Genomic DNA, 16674 nt, shown 5'->3' on the forward strand with positions numbered 1-16674 from the left:
TGTTGCTCGTTTTTTTTTCTAATTTCTCGCGAACATTTCCTGTTATTTCGTGGAAAAACTCTTACCTGTAAAAAAAGTTTTGTTTTGTTTTTCGAGTTTCCTGGTTACCTGGTTAGTGATTTTCCTTTTGTTTTGTATTTTTATTTTGCCAGAGATTTGTTATTTTGGCATTTGGGGTGAAGCTCAGCTGCTGCTCGTCCTGGTTTGTTTGCCCGAGTTCGGCTTCTATTGGACCTGATTCTTTCCTAGACTGGCCATAGCACTGTTCGTAGGTACCCTTCGGCTTGGAGACGTTGGTCCCAGTAGGTCTAGGCAAAGACAGAAGTTCCACACCTTCCCGCGCAGCCTCTGCAATTTCGCCAGTTATCTTTTGGATTTTACCGCAACTGCTTCCCTAAGGGACGCTGGGTGTTCCGTCATCGACTTCGCGCTTAATTTACTGTTTTCGATGGGATCACAAGGTTGCCGGTTTGGAGTTCCCATCGTAGAATCAGAAAGTTATTGAAGCCGCTGAAGGTGCTAAGAGGAAGTTACCCAAGCTGGTTCAGCCCAAGAAGCCTTTGTATCTGTGCACCATTGTAGGGGTTGCTCAGTTCTACAACACTGCTTCCGTTTCTCTCGCGAGCATTCGTTTCTTATTTGTGTCGTTAGTCGGATCTGCGGATCTTTCTGTGTTTCTAAATTGTTCTGCATTAAGGTTAAAGATATCTCTTTAAGTAGTGCTGGTATGTCCATCTTCATTTCGTTTTTAAGACCGAGTCCGGCAGGTCGGGAGAGTTCTATTTGAGTGGGGCCGGAATTTTGCCTTAATTCTGCCGCAGTGAGCGCGGTGAGGTGTTTTCATTTATAGATGCTTGTTGGTTATCTCACAATTTTCTCTGTTATTTTCGTTTGCGTTTTGGCTTTCGTCAGGAATGCGATATTTATGAAACTTTTCCTGGTACTTTGAACAGGCCTATGTTCTCCATGTGAATATTGTTTCTTTTGCTTATGTTATAGCGTAAAAGAGATAGATTGTCCATGTCGTGTCATTGGTTTGGTTTCTGTTACCCAGTGGGTCATAAAATTTATCAAACATGCCTTCTATTGGCAGGAATTTCTGGTTTCTTTTATCAGCTTATCACCAAGTACCTTAATGTTATTTCTTGCATTTTTTCCAAAGCGAAATATTAAATAAGAACAGAAAATTAATTCGCGTTAAACCGTTACTGAATCAGGTTTTCTAAATAAAGTCTACGAGGGTGAAGGTCCATTGGGGTATCGCAAGCGAAGAGCCGCTAATATGCAACAAAGTTCACCGTTGTGCTTATATTCTTTATTGTTCTTCTGAATTCATTTTGGGTTGTTTCAAAAACCGTCAACATCACTTTTAACAAAGAAAGGCTAGTTTTAATATTAGTTTTTATCATACTATAGTATATACAAACAAACTCCCAAACTATGCATGTATAGCTTTATTTTGCAGCTGTCAGTGTATGGATTTATGCGGAAGATATATTGTCTTAAATCTCTGTCAAGCGAAAATGTAGTCTCTTGTACTGATGTTTCCAGACTTTTAATTAACTTCAACTTGTCTCTCAACACCTTAAACCTCAAACTTGACTTGGAGCTAGAGTTAACTTCTTGAACTTTAACTTGAAAACAGTTTGACTTTTTACTGGATTGCGCTGTCGCGTGCCCTGTCGTGATCGGGAAGAGCGCGCGCTATTAAATTACGCGTTATCTCGTGTTAGGAGAAACTTGATGTTGATTCATTAAAATTCGCACTTGTCTGAGGAGTTGCGATTGTTTATATTTTATAAAAGAAATAGAAAACTTGTTCCTCGTGCATTGTTGAGTTATATAAGCACTTGGGAATTTTTAAGAACACTCGAGAAGTGCAGAGAGGCACTCACCTACGGCTCGTGCCTCTCTGCACTTCTCGAGTGTTCTTAAAAATTCCCGCGTGCTTATATAACTCAACAATGCACTCGGCGCGTTTTTTATTTCTTTATTAAACACGAAAGAAAAAAATTTATGCAGCTCCTTCAACGCAACACCGCACGCTGCATAGCTTTTAAAGACGGCGTTTCAGCGTTAAAAAGAAGCTTGTCAAAAGACCAATGGCCGCAACAAGAAACGCACCATCTTGCAACAAGAGCAAATGCCTAGGCCTGGCAGTACAAAAACTATTAGTAAAGCTAATTTTCTGGTCCAAAGAATGCTTCAGATCCTATTATTTCATAAGTTTCAACAAGAGGTGCTCAGGAAACGACGCCAGTTGAACCCAGCTAAAATGGCTCACACAGCACACGGAACCACACCAGCTAAAAAGTCAACAACTGAACTCTTAACAAAGAAACACATGCGATGGCTAAACACAGGGCTTACTATCATGCAGATCCTCCAAATTATCACATTAACTCGCTAAAATGTACAAGAACATAAAAAGGTCGAAAAGGCGAGACGAGAAGCGACAAACATGTTAGTATGAGTATTGCTGCCTAGGCCTTCCAAAAACATTTTACGCGTGCCCTTTCTTCAGAGAAATTAGGTCCTCGATTCCTGAGAAGACGTCACGATATCCGCTGGACCCATTTTGCCCAAATCTCGGCCGCCGTTTATAGCGCAAATTTTCGAAACTTCGCCGAGCAACGGAAAATGTAGATTCAAGCTAATCTATTTCTTTTGGAATTGTAAGTAGACTTATTTAAGCGAAAAGTGGGTAGTTAGGTGCACCTTAATTTAAAAGAAAGGTGTTGAAGCATTATGAACGAAAACTGACAAATTTCAGTGATCTAACGATGGAACCTATACCGTCAGGCGGTAGTCATGTCCATCGTGACATAGCAACACAGTTCTGCTTTATGATTGTTAATCCGCTAGCAATAATTAGTTTGAACAATTTAAATCATTTGGGGACTGTTCTTCAGACACGGAAACAATTTACACTTTTAATAAAATTATATACGTGTCCTATACGCAACAACTAAGGAAAATGATATTTCGTGGCCTTAATATCTCTCAAGATGACTCCATTTAATTGCATTGCGCTTTCTTTCTGCACTTTATTTCTTGCGCCATAACATTATTATTTTCTTATGCCCAGTACTAGTAAGACGTTTGTTCATTGCATCACTTGAAGAAACGAAATACATGCAGTCGGCTTTTTTTTTTATTTATTTATTTTTTTTGCAGTCGGCTGTTAACATGTCGTTTTGAAATTACAACTTTCAAGTATATATTCAAATTAATCGGTTTACAAACCTCTAATCTCTTCAGCCGAAATGGCATGCGAAAAAGCTAGACAAAAGGGTTTTCAAACGTCGAAATTTGGGTGAATAATAGAAATCGATCGTTTTATTCCGTGACTTTTGGAGGTACTTATGAGATTTGATTTCGTAAATGCGGAAAAAATAACGTCGGTGCCGAAATGGGGTACTTGCGCGCTTCAGCTGAAAAAGCCAAATGCATGGGAATGGCGACAACAGTGCCACGCTTATTTCGACATGTATGACCGGATGCTAGGATTTTGAGAACTCAAGTAACTTGTTTTTACATAAAGTATAAAATTCAAAACGAGGTTCTTTTTATGGGATACTGAGCTTAGGCGGCCTCTTATTGGACACTGACATTCCAGCCTATAGAGCCTTTTAAGACGAGAAGGAAGACAGGGGAGTGGAGGGACGGGGAAACCTCATCCCAGGTTGGAGACCACGACCCCAAAATGTTCAATAAGCTCAATCTTATATGGGAAAAGGTTAAAGAAAACTGACAGGCGTAGGTTGGGGCAAAAATTTAGCTACCCAGGAAGCAATTAAAGTGCACGGAGTATTTTGTACCACTTCTATTGAAATTTATTCTTTGAATCTCAATACAACCTTTTTCAATTTCTCAATTATATTTCAGCTGCTGCACATATTTTCTGATAGATGGGGATATGTTTTTGAATTTAGAACAGTAGATATAATGTCTTGCAGGAAGCAAGATAAACTATCCTCTTTTTCTCCTCTAAAACCCAAACATTCGTGTATTTCCTGGTCTATTTTGCACAAATAACAGAGAGAACTGTTTGAAATTCCAATTTTAAATAGAAAGGAATTCGTTGCCATGACGTTCGGAGTAAATCAATCGACGTCCAGCTAAAATCATCCACCGCTTAATGTTCACTGTCCTTTACCCATTTTTCCTGACTCTTTTGATACAATTATAAACATAGATCATGGCACAAAATCTCGAGGAAAAAAAAAAACAGTGTTTCCTGAAGACGGCTTTATTTGCGGTTCGTGCGATGTTACGCCGCTTTTAAACATCTGACCCTTAAGTTTTTAAAGAGAGCGGATAACTCTATCCATTGGATAAATTTCTCTGCAGCGGATAAAATTTACCCCAACGAATACATTTTATTCGCTGGATAGAGACTTATCCGCTGTTTGATCAACCGCGGCCTGGTGTAAACGCTGCGCACCACTTTTGACAGAAATTTTGATTCATTCAGCCGACGCGTGCACCTTGGTTAGCGTGGGTGGGCTACCCGCGCTCTCGTAGCCAAAAATCCTGTCGAGCCTCCTTAATTGAAGCTTGAATGATGAGTCGACTCGGATACCTGACAACTTCAATAGTTCAACAGTTTTTGATTAAGCTCAAATTTCGTTACCAGGATTTGCGTTCCATAAGCGAGGTTTTCGACTAGGGATTCTGTTTTTTACTTGGGACCTAAAGTCGGGCTATCATCCTGTAGACATTTTTGAGCCTCATCCGCAGTTCTTAGGTTTTCCTAGGATTAGAAGGGAGTCGTTAGGTACTCTACTTTTACTGCTCTGCCCTCTGGTCGCATACCGCTTCTAACTGTATTAAAAAGCTTTTGCGTCCCCTGGTTAGGAGGTGGCGCTTTATGTCCCGCAACTGTTTAGTGTACTTGGATGATGACCATGTGTCTGCTCGCACCGGTAGTCTTATCCCACATTCTGACTTATCCTCGGCTGACCTTGTGCAGAACAAGAGCACATCTTGCTGAGAGACCGTCCAAGCGGGGACATTGTCAGGTATCGTGATTAACATTATTTAATACCATCATTAACATTATTCAATACCTGGTCTCGGCCCTGCATGATTTGCGGCTTTCGAATATGGTAGCAAAGCCGGGAGCAAAGCAAATTAATATGCAGCGATTGACATGCTTAGACCGCCTCGCGCAGCCCAAGAAATTGCAAGTCTTTCGTAAGGATGTTTTTCAAGTCACTTATCTCTTGCTTGAATTGTTTCAACTTTCCTACTTCGATGAGATGCTAAGTTAAGTAATTTCAGTTTTTACTTAGCCCTTCACACACGTTCTATTCTCGCTTAGTGTTAAGCCTTGCTTAAAAGCCTAGTGTAAATACTACCATTTAGTAGAACATAGCTCTTATCTGTAAAAAAAAGCTTTGTTTTGATTTCGACTTTTCTGGTTACCTGGTTACTGGTTTTTCTTTTGTTTCATATTTTTATTTTGCCGGATATCCGTGATGTTGGTATTTGGGGTGAAGCTCACCAGCTGCTCGATCTTGATTTTTTTGCCGGAGTTCCGCTTCTATTGGATCTGGTTCTTTCCACGGCTGGCCCTAACACTGTTGGTAGGAACTCTTCGGCTTGGAGTCGTTGGCTCCAGTGGGTCTAGTCAAAAGCAGAAGCTCCTCACCTTAAGGCGCAGCCTCTGTTCTGTCGCCTTATATCTTTTGAATTTGACCGAAGCTGCTTCCCTAAGAGAAACTGGGTGTTGATTCCGCGCTTTACGGTATTCCCTGGGGTCAAAATGTTGCCGGTCCCCATCGCAACTTCCGACAGTTATTGCAGCCGCTGATGGTGCTGATAGGAAGTTAGCCAAGCCAGGTCATGCCCAAGAAGCCTTTGGATGTGTGCACCGTTGTCAGGTTTCCTCAGTTCTAACACACTATTTCCGCCTCTCTCGTGAACATTCGTTTCTTATTTGTGTCGTTAGTCTGATATGCAGGTCTTTTCCGTGTCTTTAAGTTGTTGAGCATTTAGGTTAAAGATATCTCTTTAAGTAATTCTGGTAAGTCCATCTTCATTTCGCAGCGTAAAATGTTCAGTTTCGTGAAGGCCACACTTCTGTCATTGCTAGGTCTGATAAGGTTTTGTGCCCAATAGCGATTATTTAGAGGATTCTTGCATTACTCTTAGTCCAGACGCCAGTGATTCTTGTTTTCCACTAGTGTTGCGCAGGATCGATCGGTAGTTCGAGGTTACAAAGTTTCTGTCGCCTTTTGTTGCGAACGCTTGTTGCCTGCGTAGCCTCAAATGGGACGCGTCTATAAGGTCAGTGATCCAGAGTTAAGGGAAAACATGCGGGATGGAAGAACCCCTGCACTAAGCGTCGTTATATTAAGCGTTCGGGTATGTGTATTTTAGTCGCAGCCTTTTTTTTGCTTCGGTTGTTATGCGTTTTTCGCTTTTCTAGTTTTCTATATTCGTATATTCTTTTCTCTTGTTTTTTAAAGTGCCTATAACCCCCCAAAATTTTTTTGACCCAAATAAATCTTTGTATTATACTGAGCAAAATGCCGCAAAAGTTTTTGTTTTTGGTTAAAACCTCGATTTTTTATGAACCGTCAAAGTCGGCAAAACTTACACTTGTGAAAAACATTACCGGGCCGCAGAATCAACTAAAAGGGTCCCGGTCGAGTACATTTTGTAACGTCATTCCCGGAGACAGGTGACTCGCTTGGTCGCTCGTGAGCGTTGTTGTTGTGTAAAAATGCCAGAAACATGTGTTGCTTTTGGCTGTAGTAACGTTTGGGACAAGGACAAAGGTATAAAGCTTCATCCGATACCTTTTTATGGAAGTGATGACCCACAGAAAAGAAAAAGGAGAAAGAAATGGGTCGATTGGATTCAATCCAAACGAGCACATTGGCAGCCCAGCCAGTTTTCACATGTGTGCTCTGACCATTTCGTCTGTATCGCTGGATTGATCGCTTGCGTCGTGATGAGCCCTCAACTTCGAATTCGTAATCTGCGATTTCAGAGACTTCTGAATCCGAACTGGAGTCAAAACAAAATTCGTTCGAGGCAATTATCAAATAAACGTAAGTGTTTTACCCAAGTAGGATGAATAAAGTTTTATTTTTCGCCAATATGCAATGAGTACGCGAGTGACCGCCGCTTAAGCTTGAGCAGTGATTGAGCGACGCGGTTCGGAATCTCCTGGAATAACGTCGCTAGTGCCAGTCTCCCTTTGACGCGGCTGTGACACACGCCAACCCAACTTTGACGGCTCATAAAAAATCGAGGTTTAACCAAAAACAAAACTTTTGTGGCATTTCGCTCAGTATAATACAAAGATTTATTTGGGCCAAAAAACCTTTTTGGGGTTATAGGCACTTTAAGACCGAGCCCGGCAGGTCGGGAGAACAATATCTCAGCCAAGGACATTATCAGGCGATATACCAGCAAGCCAGAAAGGGTTTATTTATTTTATAACCCTGCCATTAATTTTTATATCGCGCAAAAACTGCTCAGTCGCCAGTGTTGATCTGAAGGTGGGTGCGTGCGATTGACGTAAACAAGTACATTTGATTGGTTTACGGTAACTTTATTTTCACTGTGATTAGACCAAAACTTGACAAACTGTCAAGTGAAATAAACTCTCGCAACACCCTTAGATTAAAACTTGAAAATTCGGCACTGTTTAGATTACTATTTCATATTTTTTCGACGTACTGTTCAAAACTTGGCAAGAAAAAAAGTATGTCGGTCTCAGGGAAAAAAATCAAATCATTTTAATTGTCACTGCGAGCGCTGAAAAAGAAATTACAACCGTGAAACACAGAACGTGCAAAGTCTGGAGCACTAGAAGGATTCACGTTGAAGGTTGACTCTTTGTATTGCGGTCGAGGAAGTGGCTGAAAAAGACGAAGTAGCTCCACGCGAGACAGCTGCAAGTGAAGGTTGAACGGAGTTTCGCTGTGCTATAAATCGACTGACGATCGCGGATGACTCAAACTGTTGCTCAATGGTTGGCCGCGCACTATAAGACTCGATGGATTTATCACTTGCGTGGCTTTTCTGCACATGACCGTAAGGAGATTCTCCAGCTTGTGTTTCCCCATGGGTAAGTTTACAAAACCAGACCTCATCTATTGAATAAAAAGAGCTCGCATTGTGGTTTTTCGGTTTTTGCCAAAGGGCATCGCATTGTGGCTTTCTTTTCGCCAAGTACTTCTCAAGGCAAGCCACAGGACAACGGGGATTTGCGGGCCATGCCATCATCACAGATTGACTCTCGTCTTCGTTGTTCGCTGATTCCACAGGGATGATTTTTCGTCCCTCTCTCGCTTAAGACGAAGTACTTCAGCCCACTAGTTGTTGTTTTGAGTTAAAGGTCACCCGGTTTCATCGCACGTTGGTTTTCACGGCCTCTCTTCCCAAAATAGAGAACGGTGTAAAACCATGCAGTGTTTACAAGACTTTCTGGAGTATCCAGACCAAGTTGATTGGCTGCATAGAGAGCTTCAAGGTCCTCGCTGGAATTTGGACGCTTGTGCTTTGTAGAAGAAATCTATCTCTGTCCTGCAAGATCTTTCAGGGATCATCATCATCATCATCATCATCACCATTCCCCAAAAATTTTGTTCCTTTTTCTTAAAACGGTTGTGATCGGTTTTCAAAGTCGACAGAATTCGAAACCACAGCTGAAGTAAATTCTTTACACTCTTATCTGACACTCGGAACATTTCGTTGCTCGAAACAAGCGCTCTGTTTTTCGCCAATGGTCTTATTTCTAAGCAATGGCGCTAAATCGGAGGAACAGTCTTAAAGGGAACTGTGTTCCTGTTTTGGTCATTTGGCACAGCTTGTCCTGTTAATTAAAACAACCGTGCCCCCTAAGTCATTAGGAACACTTTAGACCATCAGTTCCAATATTGCTACTGCAAGTACAGCCTTTTTTACCATTCCCGTTGTTGACAATACTTGGATGTTGTTGGGAGGACGGGCTCGACGGAAAAGCGATGAACAATTTCTAGTTATAAAATGTGTTACATAAAATATATCGAAAATAGTGACTTGATATTCTGAGTAACTGTAAGTTTGTCCCCATTGTTCCCGTTAAACCCAGTATACCCGCTCAATCTGAGCATTTCTTTTCACGGGAATCCATTCACCGTGGTTAAAAGTGTCTGGACATGACGGGGATGGCGGATTTGACGGGAAAGCGGGGAACAACTTCCAGTTTAACTGCATGTTATCTTAATATAATTTAATTATTATTTATAATATACTGTTAGATACTTACGGTTATAAAATATGTTATATTAAATAGATTAAAAGTATATCAATAATAGTGAATTTATATTCTGAGTAACTGTAAGTTTGTCCCCGTCGTTCCCGGTAAACCCAGTATACCCGCTCAATCTGAGCTTTATTTTTCACGGGAATCCATTCTCCGTGGTTAAAAGTGTCTGGATATGACGGGGATGGCGGATTTGACGGGAAAGCGGGGAACAACTTCCAGTTCAGTGGTATGCCATTTCAATTTAATCTTATTATCATGTTTGGTATTGGAATGCTACACAATTCTCCAGGGCACTTATTGCATGTTGTTGATGACACTATTGAAATCAACTAACAGATTCCTTTCTGCATATGAGTGCTATTTTTGAAATCCTGAATGTAGAATTAACAACATGCCTATGGAAAACTATGCGAGGGCTTCGGCTTCTTGACAAACACATTCTTGTCAAAGAAATGCTGCACATCGTTTCATGTATTACATAACCATGTTGACTCTCCTTTAAGTCAACAAAAAGATTTCTATCAGCGCAATTTTTGGCAAACCCGGTATGTACTATCACGTTTCTTGAAAGTATGAAAGAGTCTGTTTTCCTTTTGTGGTCAAAGGAATGCTACACCTCTTTTCATGTATTACATAACCATGCATTGTCAGTGTACAAGATATTCGGTCCAAAAGAAAAAACTTTAAAGGAACAACAAGCCTTCGCTGAAACAAAAATTTCCCAAGTATTTGGGCATAAATATCGGTTGCAAAACGACGCTGTCATCAGTTCAACACTAGCAGCCATGGCGAGCGGACCTGCGAAGCAGCTCAACAGTAAGGTACGTTGGACTTCTTTGCCGCTTCTTGCAGCTTAGTTTTTTCCCTTGCAGCTAAATTCTAACCAAGATATATTATTTCCACAGAAAATAAGAAGTGCTTTAATCAGTACCATTTTGACAACCATGAAAGGATGCTCCTTGATCAGCACGGAAATTTCATTCAGTACCGGAGAATGCGAATCGCTTGAGAAGACTTGGAAAGAAATCACAAAGAAGCGAGACGAGTGTGACCAGGCACTGAAGAAAGTACAGGGCATGGCATTTTTTTTCTCGGCCATCGGTTCGAAAGAAGTGAGACCCCGACAAAAAGATCAAGCGAATAATTCACAACAAGGTCCCGTTGAAGAAAAAACCTACCACCCCGCCATTAGTTATTGGCTCGCACTCAAATCAGTGAACGGCATGCAAGTTTCTACAGTCCCCATACACAAGGCTTTGCTGGAAATCGGAGTGGAAGCTGACCCCAAATCTTTACCGTCGTGCGTTCCAGGCAAAGAGGAAAGCTGTGCTTCGCCTTTATGCCAAATTGTGAAAGATCACAACAACTCCTTCACACAAAGAAAGGTAGACGCCTCCTTTCGATATGGAATAGAACTACTTCAAAGCCAGCTGTGCGAAGAACCTATTGGGTCGCCCACGGGCAGTGAACGCGTTGTGCGCCTTCAAGTGATCTCGCCGGAATTCAGGGCAATATTGACAAAGAAGGCCATACCGGCGTTGGCCCAAGCCGGAATGGCTTTCGATGTCTTCGGGATAGAAGAGTCTCAAAACGCCGAAATCACTCCAGAACCAAGTCAAGATCTTGCTTCACCAATTGGCATCGCCCTGAACGACGTAGAAAGGGCGATGAGAAAACTTGGCTACGCCCTTTTTCACGGCGAGGTGTATAAAAAGCTAACAGCGGCCAAATACACATACGAGCACTGTAGCTCAGTGAAGAAATTCCTGAGCATCCTTGGCCGCAACCCCAAACTACGAGAGACTGTTTTACACCATACCAGCCAACTCGTTCAAATCATGGGAGACCGCGAAAGCGAGATGTGTGACCAGTTAACGATAAATTACGACCTTGTAGAAGTGCGGGACGGCTGGTGTTACTCAATCCCAAATCGAAAGTTTATCAAAGACGCCATTCAAGACCCAAGCATAGGCAAAATAACACCAAGGACGTTTGTCGATTATGATCACACAAAGAATTCTGAACCCGGCTATTTCCAGGCCATCCTCGAGAACAGCCTCGACGAAGTAGAAATTTCGCATTTTTGCGAGTACTTCCTACGGCTTCTAAACCACGGAGGAAAGCAGCACAAAGAGAGGGTCCTCTGTCTTATTGGGGAGCCGAACAGTGGCAAGACGTCTCTTTTTACTCCACTTACGGCAATCATTCCGAGGAGGTAATACCCCAACACTGAAAAGCAAGTAGCATGTACAGTGTCAGCTTTTTATGAAATACAGCAACTAGTAAGAGCTCATTTATTCATAAAACTTGTTTTGTGTTTGTTTATTTGTGTCGTTTCAGGTACATCGCGATGATTTCTAAACAGCGTGCATTCAACAAGAGCATGATCGACACAGACACGCAGATCATATTCCTTGACGAGGCCTATGCAAAGATGCTCGATCCAGATGATTGGAAAGTAAATAATAATAATAATTAATAATAATATTTATCATTTATATTGCGCTTTTTTCTATAAAAATAATCAAAAGCGCATTACAATATTATTATAAAGCTAAGTTAAAAATTTACGATATTGTTAAACTATCGTTTTCTTAACTGAGATAATTGCATCTCTCTTTTCATACAGATGCTGACGCAAGGCGGCATTTCAGCATACGACAAGAAATACAAATCTGCGGTCCCCCTTGAGATACGGTGTCCCATTTTCATTACATGTCAGACTGAGATGGACTTCGGCGCCGACCACAACGATGCTATGGAGGTTCGCCTGCAGAAATTTCATTTCAAAAGGTAAGAAAGCTTAAAAAGCACTCTCGGTCTCGTCCCAAACTAGTTATTGCTCGATACAGCCATCAAGAAACACCTTCACATGGTGTCGAACGTTGACAAAAACGGAAAGGAGATGCATGGCTCGGAAGACTTATTGGTATTTTTTAAAGTTTTGTCCCTACTTATTTTGAAGGTTAAACTCGACCAACGCTGCTGGTGTCCAGGAGTACTTGAAAAGCCATGCAATGGATTGCATCGTGTGGGCCTCTACCAAAGCAGTGACTCCAGAAGACGAAGTGCCTCTTAACACCTCAAGAGCGCACGACGGACCACTAGACGAGGACGAAAAGGAGCGCATTCGCTCTGCCTTGCTTGACGATAGCGAGAATGGGGAAAACGAAGATAATGTCGATGGCTCCCAAGAAGAAGAAGAAGAAGAAGGAGAAGGAGAAGAAGAATCTGACGGAGATTCGGATGCAGAGGATGTGCCACTACGAGCATCTGAGTTCTGGGATAGAAACCTATCACGAATATCGAAGGAGAGAGGAAAAGTGCCCAAGCAGAGCCTAAAGGAAAGACAACTCGCCCTTATCGGAGCGGAAGTTCGAAACGTAATGGAGGAAGCAGAGAGAGATCTACACGATAGAGAGAGCAGATTCCTAGAGGAAACAAGGCGTCGATGGGTGAGTTTAAGAATGATAAGGGAGGAAGATGCCCATCTTCTAGACAAGGTCGGCGGACCATACCATCCTAACATAGAGAGAACACGTGAGGAGTATTTTCTGAGGAAACGGGAAGAAGAGATGCAAGAGCTCGAAGAAAAAGCAAGAAAATTCTACGAAGACGAGTGGGTTCTTCAGAAAGAACAAGAGCTGATAGATCTCCAGAAGCAAGAAGACTCTGCCACTGACCAAGACGTAAAAAAAGCCCTACAATATATGATCGGTGTCGCCGAGGAGGCCCTTAAGTTAAATTTCAAGAAAGTAGAGGTCCCAGGTCTGGCAAAGCTTGTGCTGGAGGAACGGAGACGCAAGTGCGTAGAAATGAAATGGACGTCCACTCAGCAGACGCAATGGATATGCACCATCTGGCAGTCACTCCCTTACCCCTGCGAGGCGTTGCCGCGACGTGACGAAGAGACAGACGAAGAGGACATGTTTATAACGCAGGCGCCTTCTCACACTCAAGACAGTGGCTACAGAGAAACTGTGGAAGAGTTCAATCCTCTCTCGCCCAGCGGAGCAGCGACACCTAGAAGGAGCCCACCTTTCGACCCCGACTTTGTACCCCCAACTCCTAGCTGGGTTGTAAGACCAATTGAAGATTACAGCCTTCCCAGCACATGGGGAGGAATCCCGGTGAACAGCCCCAAACGACCAACGAAAAGAAAGTCACCGGGAATGCAGAGGGCTGGCAAGCGTGGAAAATGTCTGTCGGGTCAGAAAACAATAACAGATTTTTTTTTCTAGTCAGTAGAATCCATTTAAGTGCGTAACTAGTGATTAAACGTTCATTAAGTGTATTGAGTTCACGTTGCATTACAAGAATAAATAGAATATTATTGGAAATCACAAGTGTGTGTGTGGACACCTTTTGTTACTATATAAAATGAAATATGCTATCTGTGTAAAGTAGGGCTTAACCCGTCACCATGGATATAAATACAGTTCTGTTATGATAGCTGTTTGAGCGAAATAAAATGAGCATTGGAAATATTTACTGTGTGCCTAAAAGCTCGGGGCTAAGGAAGGAAGAAAAACACAAGAAATAAAGTAAGCTATTTCGATTCCTTACATCAATTTCAACATTTCTCTTCCTTTCCAAAACGGCGAGCAAAGTGTTGACTAAAGGCATAAGTAGCGTTCAAGACTTCGAATGTGTGTACAATAAATAGATTACAAATATTCTGTACAATAATATAATAATATTCTGTTGTTGATTGTTACCATGGCAACCGAATAATGTCAATTGACGTGTCACTCCCAAATTGTAATTGATAATAATTAAGCGTACACCGTAATAATTTTCCTAATGACAATAAATGAAATTATCTATTTATCGTTTTTTCACTTGTGTGTCATATGTTTGAAGCGCCAACAACGGAAGAGTCAAAGTCAAACCATGTCGAGATTTAACAAGGGTCTCCAATTGACGGATTCTAGCACCTTGAGCTCTTCTTCTATAATGTCCTCCCTTTTCACTGGCGTGCATACCATGTCCATAAACAAATCATTTCTGGCAAAGTCGTTGTCCTCCAATTTGATCGCAAGAAACAGACACGCCAATATAAGTCGTCTTAGAGATGACTTTTTCCTGTCCTTGGAACTGTTCAGGTGACGCCATAGAAGACTTTCCGCCAACAAAGCAGTACTTTCGGGGAAATTGGCGGCACACATCCCTTGCAAAAACTCGCCTGCCAACTTGATATCTCGTAAAGTTAGTTCGGGGTGCTTATCGACAAGGCTGTCCATGCTAGCGCGTCGGCGTCCAGGAGCAAAAGAGATCGAATGCTAGAGTTGCTCGTTATTTAAAGCAGCAAATTGCTTTGATTGGACCATTTACTTTTTTGAATATTTATAGAATCGCCGCGTCGCTCGACATAGCAACGAGTTGGCTGTTCTTCCCTTTTGAAAATGAAAATCGACGTCTCTAAGGATAGCTTTCCATTGTCCAAAACCATACCTTTTGATCCCGGCTTTAAGATACTTGTCCTCCTCCTCCGTGAACAGTAAACTTGTTCTCCTCGAAGAGCTCTTTCCTTTAACTTTTACGGCACTCTCACAGGTTTTCTCTAGTGGTTTGTCGGCTTGGCGATCAGGGGGTGGGGCTTTTTGAACTGTTTCCACTTCGTCGGTAGAATTAGAGCCGTCTGATATTTCGTCATGTTCTTGCGAAGATGTAGATTTGTCAGAGAGACGCGCGCGAACATCTTTGTCAAGTTCCGTGCCCTTGTCGCCTTGCAGTTCCTCGAGAAACGCGTGCGCCTTCGTTGCGACGTCGCGAGATCTTTGCTTTTGGTAGTGTACCCTAGCAACTACAGAAGTGTGTTTCTGATCTTCGGAGATTGCGTTTTGCGCAGAACTGCCCAGTTTTAACGAGCTGGCGGTCTCTACTATTAGCCGATAGCGCGTGGAGTGAACGTACTTGCCTGTTGCGTCAAAAACCAATTTGCTCATTGATTCTCCGAGTTTGCTGTGCTGCCTTCCATTTCTTGTTACAAAAACATAATCGCATGGGGGCTTTAGAAGAGGACGAACGTGGTTGATGAAACCTTCAAGCACTTGCATGCTCGTGTCCCTAAGAAACAGCGAGTCGAAGCCGTATTTTCCCGCGGTTTTGAACATTTTCTGGTCGATATATCCACCGTTGGTCTTGGCATTGTTTACCATCTCCAGAGTCAAATACTGATAGGTCATTGGCCGGGAGCCTTTCACCTTGATAAACAAATACAGGGCGAGAAATTTAGTGGCAAACGATAAATCCAAAGGCGACACCGCGCGCGGTTTTTCTTTACACGTTTTAAGCACGTTTTCGTAGCGCGGCAAGTAACGCCCGACCGCTTCCAAGAGTTGTTCTAACGATGCCCAATGCCCCTTAGCCTCTAACGTGTCTATGTCGAGTTCGCCGTTCCATTGAATGCGCATCATTTTTGAAACTGTTCGACGCACCTTTTTCAAGTAGATCTCTGTGGTACAAAGACTGCTTATCACCGATTTCGACGCGCCGTTTACTTTTCTGAAGTCCACCATTTCCCCAATTGCGTCGATGTAACCCAGTCGTCCTGCGTGACCAAGCTTCCATTCGTCCTGCAGCATGTCAACAAATTTGAAAAGGAGATTCGGTGAGCACAAACCAAAGTCGATTATGTCAAATGTGAGCTCTTCGTCGTCTTCGCAGCAAAACTTCAAAAACTTTAAACACCTGCTGACTATTTGCTTGGATTGACGCTCGCTTTTGCATCCTCCTCCAGTACCACTTAGCCAGGCGTAGAGTTGCTTGGCAATTACGCTAGAATTATCAAAAGATGGAATGTCTTTTGATGTGCGCAAAATGTTTTCACGGGGCTCTTGTTTAACAGAGACAGTCGACTCGATCTCCTTGGCATCTTTGGTGTCGGGCTTCATCGAAAAAATAGAACCATGCATGCTTTTTCTTTACATGTTTTCTGCATCCTCGCTGGGTTGCGAATCCATCGTGACTACAATTTTGAACTGGGCAGTAGAAAAGGCCGTCTGTTTCATCTTCTTCTAAGTGAAGTCTCTTCGGCTTGGGCAAAGCATTTGGCAATTTTGACCAGTTGACTAACTCTTGGCTCTTGCTCATTTTTCGTCAAAGCTAAGACTGCAAATGCGCGTAAACTCCAACGGGCTTATCTTCAGTATACAGCTTTGCTCTCTCGAGACCAATCAATTTGACTAGCCAATCACAATCGTCTATGCAAGATATTTGCCCGAACGTGTTCTTTTGGTTAGACTCGAGACAATTGGACAAGTCCTGGCAAGTTCATGCTTGCACACGACAAGCTTGTGCATGTCCCAATAAACAGACAAGCAGGCTGAACCTGATTTTTGTTTATAAATAAAAAAAAAATGGTTGGCACGTTAATAATACATTGCGCGTTTGCACCATCA

General features: G+C 42.3%; 1 protein-coding gene and 1 pseudogene across 1 annotated transcript; one reads left to right on the forward strand and one right to left on the reverse strand.

Annotated features, from left to right (window-relative positions):
* Positions 1-249: 249 nt before the first annotated feature.
* LOC146449082 (uncharacterized) lies at positions 250-13512 on the forward strand (annotated as a pseudogene).
* Positions 13513-13570: 58 nt separating this feature from the next.
* Positions 13571-16038, reverse strand: LOC146449083 (uncharacterized). The gene has a single exon (XM_085102025.1). The coding sequence runs from the start codon at positions 15856-15858 to the stop codon at positions 14602-14604; it is 1257 nt and encodes a 418-aa protein (XP_084958151.1). The 5' UTR covers positions 15859-16038; the 3' UTR covers positions 13571-14601.
* Positions 16039-16674: the final 636 nt, after the last annotated feature.

Source organism: Pavona decussata, unplaced genomic scaffold (genome assembly GCF_977016875.1).
Source record: "Pavona decussata unplaced genomic scaffold, jaPavDecu1.1 SCAFFOLD_656, whole genome shotgun sequence".
Classification (NCBI taxonomy): Eukaryota; Metazoa; Cnidaria; class Anthozoa; order Scleractinia; family Agariciidae; genus Pavona; species Pavona decussata.

What these genes read in the sequence shown, in the direction of transcription:
- LOC146449083 (XM_085102025.1), bottom strand. Translation starts at nt 15,858, where the DNA reads ATGCTGCAGGACGAATGGAAGCTTGGTCACGCAGGACGACTGGGTTAC.